The sequence below is a fragment of the Felis catus genome, chromosome A3 (genome assembly GCF_018350175.1).
Source record: "Felis catus isolate Fca126 chromosome A3, F.catus_Fca126_mat1.0, whole genome shotgun sequence".
Lineage (NCBI taxonomy): Eukaryota > Metazoa > Chordata > Mammalia > Carnivora > Felidae > Felis > Felis catus.
The window spans coordinates 99488668-99505486 of record NC_058370.1 but is presented as its reverse complement, the minus strand read 5'-3'; the positions used below and the strand labels follow the sequence as shown (position 1 = coordinate 99505486).

The window sequence follows — 16819 nt, the reverse complement described above, 5'->3', positions numbered from 1 at the left end:
ATGGTTTTAATAATAACATTTTAGCTCTTGACTGTGTCTCCTGGTTGGAAAGTGGGTATACCTCCTTTGGGAGGCGCTATAACTTGTGTGAGCAGATCCATTGTATAGGTTTGTGGTGCCCATTCAGGGCCCTTCAGTTATCGTTTCTTCCCAATAAAGTGAACAAATAAACCAAACTCCAAACTAAACCTCTACCTGGAAGGCTGCCTCTACCAAACCAGTTACATTTATAGGTAATTATTTTGTTATCATTTTTTTTTTTTATTTGAGAGAGAGAGAGAGAGAGAGAGAGAGAGCGAGCACAAGCCAGGGAGAGGGGCAGAGGGAGAGAGAGAGGGAGAAGCACGTTTCACGTTTAGCTCATAGCCCAATGTGGGGCTCAATACAGGGCTCGACTTGGGGCTTGATCCTACAACCCTGGGATCGTGACCTGAGCTGAAATCAAGAGTTGGATGTTCAGCCAACTGAGCCACCCAGGTGCCCTTTGTTACCCGTTTTAAATGAACCAAAGCCATAACTGTCAGTCTTGGCTTTTGATTAGCATCTAGTTAACTAGTGTTTTTCTACCAGCTTGATGTAATTCTAACAGTGAGACACTGGACTGCTTAATTAGTTTTGGTAGCCATTGTTTTAGATGTAGAGTTTCCATTTGGCTTTTTGATTTGCTTAAATACCCCTGGGACATTCGTTACTCCATAAGCAGATGCCTGAGGGTTGGCTGGAGACCCTGGACGCGATTCCTCTCCTAATATTAATTCAATCATTAATAGGTATTAGAAATACATTCTTTCTCTCATTTCTTCATTCACTTAACAATTACCTGCCTAGTTTGTTTATTCCCATAACCTATGACAAGTACTGTTATCTAACTCCTAAAGATGAAGAAATTGAGGTACAGAGAAATGAAGTGGCTTTTAAAAATCTCGGTGGGGTAGCTGAAATAGAAGCAGAATTTAGGCTTCTTTCACCCATTTGTATGTTTTTAAAAAGGTGGGTGTGGGAGTAGAACTGTAACTTAAATACTTAAAAAAATTCTTTTTAATGTTTACTTATTTTTGAGAGAGAGAGAGAGAGAGAGCACAGCAGGGGAGGGGCAGAGAGAGGAAGACAGAGGATCCAAAGTGGGCCCCTCACTGACAGCAGAGAGCTCAATGGGGGGCCTGAACTCACGAACCATGAGATCGTGACTAGAGCCAAAGTTGGATGCCTAACCAACTGAGCCACCCAGGCACCCCGCAATTTAAATACTTAACAAAAAACAAGGTCACAGGCTGGGGACTAGTGAGATATGTTCTGTTTGGCTTGCATGGTGTATAAGAAAATGGAGGTTCCATTTTCCAATTGGAATATTTTATTTAAACTCGGGATTTCTAGTTGCTTTTGAAAAGCCCATTCTGGAGCACCGGGCCTATTCCCATGTGGCTCAGGCTGCTTATAGCCAATCGCCTTTATCCAGAGCTGTGAGCTCATTTGCTACTCATCTTCCCTGCCCCCCGCCCATTATTTCACCCCCAGGCCTTGTGTTTACCTGTCCACCTCTGCCTTCTGGGTGGTCAGAAGGTGGCAGGGGAATGGGAGGAGAAGAGGTTGAAGTCTGTGAGAATGGGGAATGGGGCCCCTGCATCAACCAGCTCTCATCTGTCTTAGATTTTGAGATTCTGTGTAACATATCATTTGAAGACAAGTTGCTGTAGCTTCAACAATGAACATACAAATGCAAACACACCTGATCCTCATTGTTTGCAGATTTCACATTTGTGAATTAGGCTACTTTCTAAAATTGATCAATAAACCCAATGCCTGTGGCACTTTCATGGGCAGACATGTGCCTGATGCACACACTGCCAGCTGAGGTGGAATAAATTGATACAGTGCTCTGTTTCAGCTCTCAAACAAGTAACGAGTGAGTAAGTGTCCTTTTGGTGACCTACTTAATGCTGCATTTTTTTTTTTTTGCATTTTTGTGGTGATCTCTCTGTTTAAAATAACCAGGCATAGATAGTATCGAGTGTTCCTAAGCACAAGGAGGCTGTGACGTGCCTCAGGGAGAAAATGTATGTGTTAGATGAGCTTCGTTCAGGCATGAGTTGTCATGCTGTTGGCTGTGAGTTCAACGTCAGTGAATCAGCACCATGTATTAAATAAGGTGTTTTTCAACAGAGCACATACAAAACAAGGTTATGCATTTATCTGTTGATGAACATTTTGTGACCAGAGGCTTGTAGGAACCTAACCCTTGGATTTCTCCTAGGAGCAGTGCTTCATTGTTTGGTACTTCAGTGTTTGTGATGACTTTGTAGAACATAACGGTGACAATAACGAAAACTGATTGTGAGCTGAAACTCCACAGTACAGGAGAACATCACACTTAAAAGACTGCTGAAATTAAAGCCTTTTGTAAAGGGAATGTATTCCATTTCTTTTCTGTAAACCCGGATTTTCACATTTCTGGGTTGCTTGGTTCACGGTTCACTTCATATCTGACCTTACGACTTGAAGTCCTCGAGAGCTGCCCTGTGCTCTTCTTTGTCCAGGGTCTGTTACTAAACAGACACTCCCTAAATGCCTGCTGTTGAAACCGAGCTACTCAGGGGCAAAGGGCACGATGGCTTGGCCTCGGGTGGATGTGTACCACTGCTCAGCCTGGAAAACCACTGGGAGAGAATGGGCAGCCGTGGAGAGCCACTGCTTTGGGGAATGTTGGATCTGAGATCTGAAGAAGCAGACACAATCAGTCTGCCTGCCCGGGAGGCACCTGAGTGTCTCCTCAGGTGTCCCCTCATCGGTACCAGCTGTGTCCTCAGAATCCCTTGAGAGTCCCCGCCTTATCTCCTGCCCCGTTCATTGCTAGGGCAAACGTAAAGACTGCTATTGCTTTTTCGACTTTAATCAACACTCTGGGGGGACAAAGGGAAAAGGCTGCATCGAGGACTCCTGCTGCTGGCAGGTGAATCTACCTGGACTCCAAAGTCTAAATCATACTTTGATCATTTTCCTCTCGCAGTGTGACTTGTCTCTCCCGTTCGTTTTCTCCTCTCAGCTTTCTGACTCTACATATCATGACTTAATGGCCTTTCTTTTCCCTTCAGCAGAGTGAATTGAATTCCTTCTTGTGGACCATAAAGCGAGACCCGCCATCTTACTTCTTTGGCACGATCCACGTTCCATACACCCGGGTTTGGGACTTTATCCCGGACAACTCCAAGGAGGCTTTTCAGCAGAGCAGCATTGTGTACTTTGAGCTGGACCTCACGGACCCCTACACTATCTCGGCCCTCACCAGCTGTCAGATGCTGCCGCAGGGCGAGAACCTCCAGGACGTGCTCCCCAGGGACATCTACTGCCGCCTCAAGCGCCACCTAGAGTACGTCAAGCTCATGATGCCCTCGTGGATGACCCCAGACCAGCGTGGCAAGGGGCTCTATGCGGACTACCTCTTCAACGCCATCGCGGGGAACTGGGAGCGGAAGAGGCCCGTCTGGGTGATGCTCATGGTCAACTCCCTGACCGAAGTGGACATTAAGTCCCGTGGGGTGCCTGTCTTAGACCTGTACCTTGCCCAGGAGGCTGAGCGGCTGAGGAAACAGACTGGGGCCGTGGAAAAGGTGGAAGAGCAGTGCCATCCACTGAATGGGCTGAACTTTTCACAGGTAAGACTCTCTTTACAAGAAGGACTTGGCATTTGATTGTGTGTGAGTTCACTGACTTATAGGAGATGGTTCAGAAGGACAGTTGATCTGAAACTTGTCTTTGCTCAAGAATGTTATTCAGAGGATTAAAAAATAAGCCATAGAGTCAGTTATATCGTTTGTGTGTGTGTTACTGAGAGAGAAGAGGGTTTTTTTTCTTGTCATCCCAAAAAGTATTGACATACCTTTGTCACTTGTTTTAATTCAGGTCATTCATTAAGAAACTGCTTTGATGGGCATTGAGGAGGGCCCATGTTGGGATGAGCCCTGGGTGTTGTATGTAAGCAATGAATCACGGGCATCTACCCCCAAAACCAAGAGCACACCGTATACACTGTATGCTAGCCAATTTGACAATAAATTATTAAAAAAAAAAAAAAAAAAAAGAAGCTGCTTTGAGAGGCACCTGGGTGGCTCAGTCGGGTAAGCACCTGACTCTTAATTCCAGCTCAGGCCATGGTCTTGTGATCTGTGAGTTCGAGTCCTGTATGGGGCTCTGCACTGACAGTGTGGAGCCTACTTGGGATTGTCTCTCTCCCTCTCTCTCTGCCCTTCCCCCCTCTCAAAATAAATAAACTTAAAAAAAATCTATTTTTTTAAAGTTTATTTTTATTGTGTGTGTGTGTGTGTGTGTGTGAGAGAGAGAGAGAGAGAGAGAGAGAGAGAGAGAGAGAGAGAGGAGAGAAAGGGACAGAGAGAGAGACAGAGAGAGAGAGAGAGAGAATCCCAAGCAAGCTCTGTACTGTCAGTGCAGAGTCTGATGTGGGGCTCGAGCCACCAAAGTGCCCCTAAAAAATCCATCCTTATTTATTTATTTTTTAAAAAGAAGCCACATTGAGAGTATGTGGACAATGTGAATGTCAGACTGACTATCACAGGGTATGGCCTGGTTTGAAAATAATACTGGGCATGGCTGTTTTAGGTCACATTGGTCCCTTTGAGATCATTGCTGTCCCTGTTCAGGACCCTCCCCCCAGGGTATTCCTTTTGTAAGGCAGAGTTATATTCCTGTTTTCTGTCATTTATAGCCCCTCCCTCAGGACATTGGAATTTAGGTTCATATTCAAGAAGTTCTTCATTTCTCATAAGACAAGTAGCACTTTATTAAAGTGCCATTGTTTAATCGTTTTGGTGAAATTTGTTGTTGATGTTTTATAGCAGATTAGATACTTCTGGGGACAAATGAGAATTTTGCAATATGAAATAAGTATTTTTTACTTTAAAAAATTTTTTAATTGAAGTATAGTTGACATATAGTATTACATTAGTTTCAGGTATACAACATAGTGATTCGACAATTATATATATTACTAAATGTTCACCCCAATAAGTATGGTTACCATGTGACCATACAAAGTTGTTACAATATTATTGACCATATTGAAATAAGTATTCTTGTTTTGCAGATATTCTCAGTGGTTGGCCTTGGGATGTTGGTCCTCAGAATAAAAGGACTTAGCAGATCTAGGTCTTAGCAGATCTTGAAATGCTGAACTTGGGTTGTTACTTAAAGAACTTAAGGACATTCAACAGCCTAAAAATAGTGTTCCTGAATTGATAATAAAATTTGTAAGGAATTTAACTTACCTTGCTAAGAGTATATATTAAAAAATACTCAGGTACTAAAATATAGTATTTGTTTGGCACACTGAGATTTATAGACAAGATAAGGGACCAGTAATTGTCTGCATCTATCTCCTGGGGGAGTTTTCTCACATTATCTTGGAAACCTAAGAAGCTGATATTCTAACTTTTTCAATGATTGCATTTATTATTATTTTAAAAGTTTATTTATTTATTTTGGGGGTGCCTGGGTGGCTCCGTTGGTTAAGCATCAGAATTCAGCTCAGGTCATGATCTCCTGGTTGGTGAGTTCGAGCCCCACATTGGGCTCCATGCTGACAGTGTGAAGCCTGCTTGGGATTCTCACTTTCTCCTCTCTCTCTGCCACTCCCCTTCTCATGCTTTCTTTCCCCTCAAAATAAATAAATAAACAACTTTTTAAAAGTTTATTTATTTATTTTATTTTATTTTTTACATTTATTTATTTTTGATAGAGAGAGACAGAGCACAAGTGGGGGAGAGGCAGAGAGAGGAGACACAGAATCCGAAGCAGGCTCCAGGCTCCGAGCTGTCAGCACAGAGCCTGATGTGGGGCTGGAACTCCCAAACCGCGAGATCATGACCTGAGCCGAAGTCGGATGCTTAACTGACTGAGCCACCCAGGAGCCCTATTATTCATTTTGAGAGAGGGAGAGTGTGAGCAGAGGAGGGGCAAAGAACTGCGAGGGAGAGAGAGAGAGACAGAGAGAGAAAGAAAGAGAGAAAGAATCCCAAGCAGGTTCCATGATGTCAGTGGAGGGCCAGACAAGGGGTCAACCTCACCAACCGTGAGATCATGACCTGAGCTGATATCCAAAGTTGGATGCTTAACCAACCAAGCTATCCAGGCGCCCAATGTCTGAACTTAATACAATGTTTTGTAAAAGGATAGTGCTTTGATCTAAAGTCTTATTGATTTTGACCATACAAGTTTGGAATCTATGACCATTTTTGCTTGGGCTTAAGCCCTCTTTCAAACTTCAAACTGGGAGGGGAAAAGGCTTGGCGGTAAATATATATCTGCTTGGCAGATAATATATCTCAAGATACCCTCAAAGGTATCTTTGAGGGAAGGTGTGTAGCACCATCTCTTAAGATAATACATTTGAGAGATATTTTAGGGCCTGTAGTCATATACTAGAGTCATTTTGATTTCATAACACCTTCTTAACGTTCAGGTAGGTATTTAGTATTTATAAACCAATTTTTTTATAAGAACTTAAGGTTAAGCTAGTGAGGTTAAAGTTGTTTAAATTTAGGAGGAAAAATTATGACATTCCTAAAACTTTTTTTTTTTTTGGTTGGGGGGTGTGTAACTTCCTGTGTTTCATTTATAAACAGTAAAATACAACCTTAGTGAACAGATCAATGACACTTGACATATACTTATATCCACTACTCAGATCGATTTATTGAACATTTCCATCACCCCAGAAAGTTAGTATCAAGTTTTTCCTGCAGCATAACTATACAGAAAAGTGCACATGCTGAATTTTCACAAACACAGTCATGTGCCCAGCACTCAGGGCCAGGGCGGGAAACAGCAGCACTGGCTCCCCCGAAGCCCCTTGACCCTGAGGTCTACTCCTCCCCCACACACCCGCAACCAGTCCCAGAACCATTGTTCTGAAAGTCCTTGAGCATAAATTAGTTTGACTGTTTCAGAATTTCACATACATGGAATTACGCAGTATGCTTCCTTTAGAGGGCTTGGCTTCTTTCGCTTAACAATACCCTTGTGATTCACCATGTTGGTTGCTGTGTGTAGTTAGTTGTCCATTGTTCATTCTCGCTTCTGTGTGGAATTGAAGATTTCCAGCAGAGGCTTTGGGGTGGAGCCAGCTGGAGTCTCCCTTCTCAGTAAGTCCAGAGAACAGTAAGATCATCTGCATTCAATTTGATAGAAGACGAGCCTAACTCATTCCCTTGTTCCATTTCTTCTGCCCCATTTGAGGAGTGGTTGGTTCCTTCCTCCTTGTTCTCTGTAGCTCTGAAGAAGGACGTTGGTGCCTGACTACAAGGTGAGAGGGGGAGATGGCCAGGCCCACAGGCTCCTGAGCTACCTCTCCAACCAGCTGCCAGGAAGATGCAGAGGAGAGCGGGTCTTCCTTGAGGCCTGGGAGGAGCCCTGTGGGCCTCGGCTTCAGAGCTCCCACCCTCCTCTTGGATTGTAGGGTAGAGGCAGCTGGAGACTGAGGCATGGCTGAGGCTGGAGCGCTGTTCTGTGGGAGAAGCAGTGAACCCAGAGCCAGATGTGCTGGGGTGAGAATTCCTGCACCATCACCAGCATGTGACCTTATGCTGCCCCTTAACTTCTCTGAACTTTGTTTTCTCATCTTTAAATGGGGATAATAATATTTGCCCTCCCATCCCGTTGTCAGAAGCAAATAAAACAGTAAATTGGAAAATCATAAATACTATACAGATATAGAGGGAGAGAACCAACATGCAATGCCTTCTGTGAGCCAGGCCTCATTGGTAATATTGCATTTAATCTTCCGAACTTTACAGGATGGGTAGTGTCATCCTTGTTTTATAGATGAGAAAACTGAAGCTTAGTGGGATTAAGAGATTTGCCCATGATTACATAGCTAACAGATGGAGGAATTTGGGTTTGATTCCGGAAATGTGGAAGGTCATGGTGACTTTGAGTCTCCAACAGGTGTGGTGGTCAGTGTGAGACTCTGGGGTTTGGAGTCACAGTGGAGGATTCTGGACTTCCATTGTCTAACTCATTAACAACTGGCCACATGAGGCTCACTTTTGAGCACTTGAAATATGGCTGTGACTGAGGAAGTGAATTAAAGTTTAAAAACTGATAATTGATTCAATTATTGTTCTAATAATTGTGTTTGGAACAACTTGGGCATGTGGATCTCCTTTCTGGACTATAAATTTTATGAAAATGAACTACAGATCAAGTGTTTTTGATGAAAATTTAGTGTCCAAATTGAGATGTCAGTTGAGTGGAAGATATGTAACAGATTCTGAAGACTAAGTATGGCTAAAGAATGAATAACTTTTTCTATTGATTACAGGCTGAGATGATACTACTTTGGATGTAAAGTATTTCTTTTTTAATGCAGCTGCTGGAAAATTTAAAATTAGATATGTGGTTCACACTATCTTTCTGTTGGACAGTGTTGATCCAGACTGATTCTGGATGAGTGTGTCTGAGGCTGATCCACTTGGAGGCCATGCTGCCTATGATGGGTCCCGTGGCTGTTCCTTTGCCTGCGTACCTAGTCAGGACTCGACACTGGGGAGCTTCTAAATGCCTATGGCTGCCCCTTCTAGTGTAACTGGCCTGGGGTCAGCTTTTTTCTATTAACTTGTGATGCTCTGTGTTTTTAGCGTTATCAATGCAGACACGTACGTACACACGTACCCACGCACATATGCACGTACCTTCTGTTTCTGCACTTTCTGTTTTGTTCCATGGATCTGTTTGCTTGTTTCTGTATCAATAACACATTCTTAGTGAGTGGATTTAAATATTTGATAATGATGTCACTTTCTTTAATGATTTTTAAAATCATTTCGATTATGATTTTTTAACTTCCAGATCAATATGGGAAGAACTGACATTTTTCCTCATGTTAAGTCAACGAATCCGTGGACATGCTATCCTTTCCATTTATCTGATTATATTTTAATCTTTTCTTATTTTGTAGAATTCTTGATTTAGATTTTGCTCAAGTCATAAGTTTATGCATTATGTTTAATAAAAATTTTGCTGGTGTAAAGACTCTCTTTGCAATATATTTTCTATCTGGTTACTAAGTTTTATTTATTTATTTATTTTTTAAACATTTATTTATTTTTGAGACACAGAGAGACAGAGCATGAACAGGGGAGGGTCAGAGAGAGAGGGCGACACAGAATCCGAAACAGGCTCCAGGCTCCGAGCTGTCAGCACAGAGCCCGACGCGGGGCTCGAACTCACAGCCCTCACTGACCGCGAGATCATGACCTGAGCTGAAGTCGGCCGCTCAACCGACTGAGCCACCCAGGCGCCCCTGGTTACTAAGTTTTATATCAGTTTAACTACTGAGTTGAAATCGTGTATTCTAACAATGGTAGTTGATCCTCTTGCTTTCATAGTGACCAGAAATAGAATTGATAAATAATTATTTTGTCTCCACCTTTCTGTAGTTGGTCTCGTTTCTTTTCCTTGCCTTAATGTGTTGGTTAGGATACCTAGGACAGCATTAGGTAGTAGTAATAAAAAAGGGCATTCTTTCTTTCTCTAACTTGAAGGAGAATGGCTTTACTATTTCACCATTAAATATCATGCTGGTAGTTGATTAGTCTTTCTGATGTGAATGAAATGTCCTTGGATTTCTGTTTTACTAGAATTTTATCAGAAGCACTTGTTATTAGTGGAAGCAGTTTTTGAGTTTTATTAAGATCTTTTTTGTCTGATTTTTTAAAAAGTTGAGATGTAATTGACATGTAACAACAGTTTCAGATGTATGACATAATGATTCAATGTTTGTAAGCACTGTGAAACGATCACAATAAGTCTAATTAACATCGGTCATCGTACATAGTTACAAACCTTTTTTTCTTGTGATAAGGACTTTTAAGATCTGTTCTCTTAGCAACCTTCAGTGATGTCTTGATCTTATGGCTTTCTTTGTTCCTCTATCTATAGACTTATCCCTGCCCAGCTGGCCCTAAACTTCAAACACCAGGGTGTGAGTTTACTAGGAGTTATTCTCTTAAGCCACCCGTTCCTATATTCATTTAGTCAACACATCCATTGATTTCCGGCTGAGCATGGTGCCATGTAAAAAGAGTAAGATGTAATCTGGTTGTTGCTTCCCAGAACTTGAGGTCTTTGTGATACAGGCGATCAGCTTCTCGAGGCAGGATTCATCACTGTTTCCCTAGGACTCAGCACCATAGCCTGCCCTTAGTAGATGCTTAGTCAGCTTCTGTGTGGAAAATGACCGAAGTCCTCTCTCTGTTCCAGATCCTTTTACTTTTCCTACTTCTCCCCCTTCACCTCTCTGTTACTACCTGAGAGCTAATTGTTCCCTTCAGCGATCTGGATTTGGCATAAGGGAAAGGATGCTTCCTTCCTGTCCGTGGATTTGCTCTTGCCATCTCAGGGCAGATGCCTGCTTCCCGTTTCAGTATGGAGTCAGGTTACGATGCCTGTTCTCGTTCACCCAGAGTTTGTGTCTGCTTGGTGTTAGCAGCTGCACTGCCATTCCTTATGTGCAGAAAGCAATTGAACTTGCAGCCGGAGGCTTAGTGATGCAGGGCTCACCTGTGAGTCCTCTCCCTTCCTTCTCAGCTGCAGAGGTGGGTTCACATTAGAGACTTAAAGAATTCCCTAGAGAAATGATCTTTCTAAATCCTATTTCCACAGCCACACACCACCAGGCATCTGTGCACAAGCTGTAGGCATAGGGTGCTGTCTGTCTGCTTCCTTTGAGGGACTGACCAGAACAAATCTGTCTGACCACAGGATTCTTCTGCCCACTTCCCAGTGATGGACTGGATGTCACTGTGGACTGGGGTGGGAATTCGGGACAGCCCCAGTCTTCTCAGCATTGGACTCTGTCCCCTGGGACCTGGCCACATCTGTGTTTGGGGTCTGAGTCACGGAATCCAAGAGTTAATATGAGCCAAGCCCGTAGGTCCAGGTTTGCCCTCTGCTTCCACATGTAAAGCCTGCATCTTTGAGCTTTTCGTATCCCAACATACTGAAGTTAGTTGGATGTAAAAGTCTGTTGTAAACCCCAGAGTGCTCTTCAGATGATGCGTAAGCATTCTAATGATCTGAATTGCTGTTGTACAGAATCATTTCTGTTACTGTTTACTCTTGCCAATAGATGGCACTAACATATTTCATATTTGCCTTTTCACCTGTCACTTCTGCTGTCCCTTTCAGTAGTAGGTGTCACTGCTGGTTTTTGCCCTGTACCCCTAGGACCCTAACAACTCGCTTTGCTAAAAAGCCTTTCTTCCCCCTCTGCCCCTCCCCCCCCAAAAAGTGAAATCTTAAACAATGGTTTAGGCCCAGTGGTTTTTCAAGTCTTATGAAAAAGTGCATTTCTTGAGTCACAGTTTTGGGGTGTTGGGAAGATGGGGATTTTTCTTCTTTGGAGCAAGTTCTCTTTAGGTGGATCAGTTACAGGGTGCCTGGATGGCTCAGTTGGTTAATCATCTGACTCTTGATTTCAGCCCAAGTCATGATCTCACAGTTGTAAGATCGAGCCCCCAGTTGGGCTCTGTGCTGGGTGTAGAGCCTGCTTAAGATTCTCTCTCTCTCTCTCTCTCTCTCTCTCTCTCTCTCTCTCTCTCAAAAAAAAAAAAAAAAAAAAAAAGATGGATCAGTTACCTAATAGAAGAAACCATGGCTCTAGGATGGGGCTCTGTCCCAGACAGGGCAGAGTGATGGAGGCAGCCCCTGGCAGGGCAGATTTCTAGAAAGATGCCATCCATGTGTCTCCATCTCAGGCTATTAAGGGCCAGGTGGATGTAGGAGAGGTATGAGCTGGGGAGGCGCTTGCTGGTCTGAGAAAGCCTCCTGAGGATGTAGGGTCAACATTCCTTAGGAGAGTGTGGACCCGCCAGGGCTAGGATAGCCCAATCCTAGGAAAGCCTGGGGATACCTTGTTTTGTACTTTGTAGGCCTCTCCACAGGTCTCTGTGCCCAGAGGCCACGGCAAGAGTGCCATGGTGCATCAGCAAGCAGAGGCCCTGCTGGGGTCACTTTCCTGTTGGAATAAACCTGGTGTAGGGCCAGGGGTCTTGTAGAGACTAGGCAGGGCTGGCCTGGGCTCCCCAGTTTCCTGTTTTCTCCCCCTAAGTACTAACCAAGCCCAACCCCGCTTAGCTTCTGAGATCAGATGAGATCGGGCATCTTCAGGGTGGTATGGCTGTAGACTCTGGTTTTCTAACCCAGTTCCGCTGAGTGGTAACACCTGCCAGATTCACAGGTCTGATTTGCTGAGGGAGTTCCTGCTGCCTAGTCGTAAACCGCAATAAAAGCAGATGTTCTCATCTTTGAAACTGATCATGATAATGATGGGTGGCTTTCCTGCATTTTCCATAATCGAAATGGAATGTGCTTGGACTGGCATGTTGGAGGGGCTCATGAGTGGTTATAGGATAATAGGTGGGCTACTGCTGAACATGTCAGTGAGGCCAATGCGAGGCAGTGAATTTGTAGATACCGTGGCCAAAATGGGATACAACATGAGTGTATGCTAATTACTTTAAAAATTAAATACAGCCTTTCTGTGTCAAGACCAGCATGTTAAATTCACATTATGTCTAGTCTTTTGTGCTTGTGAGATAAATCAGTCTTTTGTTTTTTTACATTCTTTTCCCAATTCTGTTCTGTAATATTTTCATGTTCTTATGCATAGCTGGGCGAAGTGCTGTAGTTGCTGTAAATGCCCTAGGAGCCTGTGACATCTAGTCCCTGAGTCACCCTTGTGCCTGCTTGCACACAGGGCATCAGCATAGCCATTGTGACGGGCATGGTCTTCAAACATTTGAAGTCCAGGCTGGGCCATTAGCTCTCCCGGGCGGGGATCTTCCATGGCATTTCTTCACCTTGGCCATTTACTGGCCATTTAGTAAAGTCTCCCTTTACTTCCTTATTTCTGGACCAGGAATAGGAAATTGAATCAACTGTGTACCTTATGGCTGGCTGTGATTTTCACGAACTTCCAGATGCAGTTTCCACCTGGGAGCAGGCCTGCTCAGGATTTGAGTCTTTTTTTTTTTTTTTTTTTTTTTTTTTTTTTTTTTTATGGCTAGTCTTTATTTGGGACACACTTCTTTCAGCACTCAGCATACTCAGTGTGTGTTGGGCACTCTGTTTCTTATTTTAGGGACCCAGAGACAAAGCTGGTGGTGATCCTGCCATCCCCTGGCTCTGGGCTGCTTCTCTAAAGTCCAAAGTGAACTTTAGAAAAATTAGGTATTTTTGTACATTTGCATGGATACCGCATGTTCTCCTGGGATTCTGGCCTCAGCCGGCTCTGACCATGCTCTGCTGCCTTTGGAGTCCTAAGAGAAGCACTTCAAGGGATGCTGCAGCCTTATTTTGGCCCCCTGTCCCTGCCTCCTGCCTGGGAGCAGGGAACCCCTTTGACACCCAAGCAGCAAGTTCTTCCGTGGTGGATCAGCTCCAGGACACCCCTAGACTCTAGGAATGACCCCCAGCATGCCACTCAGAGAGTGTGAGCCCTGTCCCTCCTCCAGAGTCCACCTCCCAACAGGGCTGGATCAGGCAGTCTACCCTGCTTGGAGGAGATGGGGGAAGGAGGAGGGGAAGGAGCTGGGTGGAACTGGACGAACTCTTCCCCGGGACAATCCAAGGAGCCAGTCGAAGTCTCCGTATGATGAGGTACTCTGTGGCCCAGTGATGGAGCAAGGCTGCCCTGGACTCTGGAGGTGGACGTTGGTGGCATCGTGTAATGCCACACCTTGGACATTATGGCACTTCTCTGCTTTTCCTATATCCCTCCTGCCACGTTTTGTGCTGTCCTTCCTCCCCACACTCTTCCATGAGGCCCTTCCTTTCTATTCATGGTCAGTCAGGCCTTGAAAGGGACCGAGTGGGGCTTTGGTGGCAGCCTCAGCAAAGGCTGTGGAATCATAAAACGTGGATGACCACACGAGAGAGCTGAGGGGTCTCATTACCCCATCCCTGCGTCCTCTGCATGTACCCTGGTATGTTGGGGGCCCCACTGAAGTCCCAGACAGCACAGAGTGTCCCCAGAGCTGTCCCTTCCCTGAGAAGTCAGTCAGCAGCACCCCACGAGGGTATTCTCTTCAGTGATAAGCAACCTTGCCTACCCAACATACCTGCCAAAAGCAGAGGCTCACCTGGAAGGGAGTAGGGAGGCAGGGGCATGGGGCAGAAACGAGTCTGCAGTATCCCTTGAAGTATTAGAGTATCATTGACCATATTCCTTATGCTGTGCCCTTCATCCCCAATGACTTATTCATTCCATAATCGGAAGCCTGTATCTCCCATTCCCCTTCACCCATTTTGTACATCTTCCCCTCACACCTTTTCTCTGGCAACCATCAGTTTGTTTTCTGTTAGATGTCCTGGCTCTTGGTAGGTAACCACCTAAAAAATGAACACACTGTGTCGTACAAATAGGACTTAGCTGTGAGGCAGGCAGGTCACCAGGGCTACCTGTGCCTACTACTCATGTAGCATGTTCAGGCCAAACTAGTGGCTCTCAGAGTGGGGCCCTGGGCCAGTAGCATCGGCATCATCAGGAACTTGTCGGTAATGCAACATTTCGGGCCCCATCCCAGATTCCTGAACTGGAAACTCTGGGGCTGAGGCTCAGCAATCTGTGGTCTAACCAGCCCTTCAGGAGATTCCGATCCACACTCAAGTTTGAGAACCTCCGTTTCTGTTCTTGGTCACCATTCTGGTCCGTATTCTTGAATCGCCTCTGGAAGTTACCTCAGGTTGCAGAAGACTCCTTTTCTCCTGAGGTAACTGGGCAATTGCTCATTTGCTACCTTGTGGCAGCTGTTGAATGATCAGGTTTATGGTGATTTAATTTTTACAGTGGTGTTTAGCTTTCCATGTGTTTATCTCATGTCCTGAACTCGCACAGAAACTCCTAGAGAGCAAGGATCTTGATTTACCTTTTTATAATATATATTTATTGATTGATTTGAGAGAGCACAAGTTGGGGAGGGGCAGAGAGAGGGAGAGAAAGAGAATCCCAAGGAGGCTCTGAACTGTTAGCATAGAACCCGACGCGGGGCTTGATCTCACGAACCATGAGATCATGACTTGAACCGAAACCAAGAGTTGGACACTTAACTGGCTGAGCCACCCAGGTGCCCATGGCTTACCTTTTTCAAGTGAGTCTAGCTCAGCGTCTTCCAGTGACAGTTGCTAATCACCGGCTGCTACTTGAAGGCTGCTGTTTTCTCATCACTCCAGCAGGCCACACTGCCTGAAGCAAGTGAGCCTTGGCATTAACTCTGCTGCTTGTTTCCATCTTTACCCTGACTTTACCCCCTTTGTTCATCCTCCCAGAGTAACGTCCTTCCTGCCACCTGGGCAGGGATGCTGGTCACATAGTAATGGCAGTGTGCCTCTCCCAGATCCCCCGTGAGTGAGTGAGAAGTGCAGGTTAAATACACCTCACGAGGGCCGCGTGGGCGTGTGTTTCTAGGCTGTGGGGTGTCCTAGAGGGCCTCCCCTTCCTTTCAAGAGGGGTTTCCAATTCTGTGGTGAGGTTTTATAGCTTCTCTCCAGACCAGTCTTGAACTTTAGGGAGAATCGTAGAGATTGAAGAGCTTAAAGATGAAGGTGCCCTCCCGGCCCTCAGTTGCTGGCCGCCGAAGTGGGCCCACTGCAGGTGGCGTGGTTTCTGGACGTGGCCTTGGCTAGAGGAGACTGGCCTTTCTCCTCCCCTCTCTGGGGCCATTGTGGTGAAATGGTCACCAAGGAATGTGATTGATGTGACTGATTATTTGCTAAATGTTATCCAGGCGACTTTGATATTGAGCTGGATTTTTCAAGGGGAGGCAAGGATTCAGACAGGCAGCGGAAAAAGGGAGATGTTTCAAATGGGCCAACGGTGCAGGCAAACCTGGGGAAAAGCAGGCTGTGTTGGCCTGGTGGTGGCAGGTGGGCGGGCTCCGTGCGCATTTGTGTAGGGGTGGGACGGAAGGCGAGGCCACAGAGGGTTTGTGTGTGAGGCTGGGAAACCTCCGTGTACACTGAGGGGTTGTCAGGAGGAGGTGGGAGCACCAAGAGGAGTGTCACAGGTCGGCGCATCTGGCAGCTGAGTGTGGGCTGGAGAGGGCTGCGACCCCCGTCACTACTGCGGGGTGTTAGAGTTAGCCTCTTGGCTCAGAGCTTCAGCCGTGTTGGTCCGGGGCCCTGGGCCATCAAGAGAAAGACACTGTGAGGCTGGGAACTGTGGTCTCTATGGACTAGAGTTTGCTCTACAAGGGAAAACTGACATGGAGCTGGTAATGGATACTGGAAAAAATACAAACTAAGAGAACGTCCAGGAGCAGGCCAGACTCTAGAAATAATACGGCCTGTAGCCATTTAGATGAAGTGCTTACCACTTATGCCTAATTAGCCTCAGTAACAGTTCTGAGTGTGGTTAAGTGGGTGCAGTTAGCTTTATTATGCTTTTAGTTGGGTTCTTCATCTGATTCTTCTTGAAGCTTGTTTGTTTTGTCAGAACTTAAAAAAATTTTTTTTAATGTTTATTCATTTTGGAGAGACAGAGCACCAGTAGTGGAGGGGCAGAAGAGAGGGAGACACAGAATCCGAAGCAGGCTCCAGGCTCTGAGCTGTCAGCACAGTCTGATGTGTGGCTCAAACTCTGACCGGCAAGATCACGACCTGAGCCGAAGTCGGATGCTTAACCGACTGAGCCATCCAGGTGCCCCTGTTTTGTCTGAACTTTAAAGCACATAAAGGAAAATTAACTTTCAGGGCAATAGAAGTGAAAAAATGGAGATTTCTAGGGTGGGGCTGAGATAGTCTGGAAGTGCTT

General features: G+C 45.2%; 1 protein-coding gene across 11 annotated transcripts in view; it reads left to right on the top strand.

Annotated features, from left to right (window-relative positions):
- The window catches only part of TRABD2A (TraB domain containing 2A), an 80935-nt gene that overhangs the window by 33808 nt on the left and 30308 nt on the right, over positions 1-16819 (top strand). For 9 of the 11 annotated variants that reach the window (XM_045054481.1, XM_045054482.1, XM_045054485.1 and 6 more), the window contains one exon: positions 3090-3650. In XM_045054481.1, coding sequence (XP_044910416.1) covers positions 3090-3650 — 561 coding nt within the window. The remainder of the gene's footprint in view (positions 1-3089; positions 3651-16819) is intronic. The other 2 variants (XM_045054487.1, XM_045054479.1) reach the window with 1 other exon arrangement.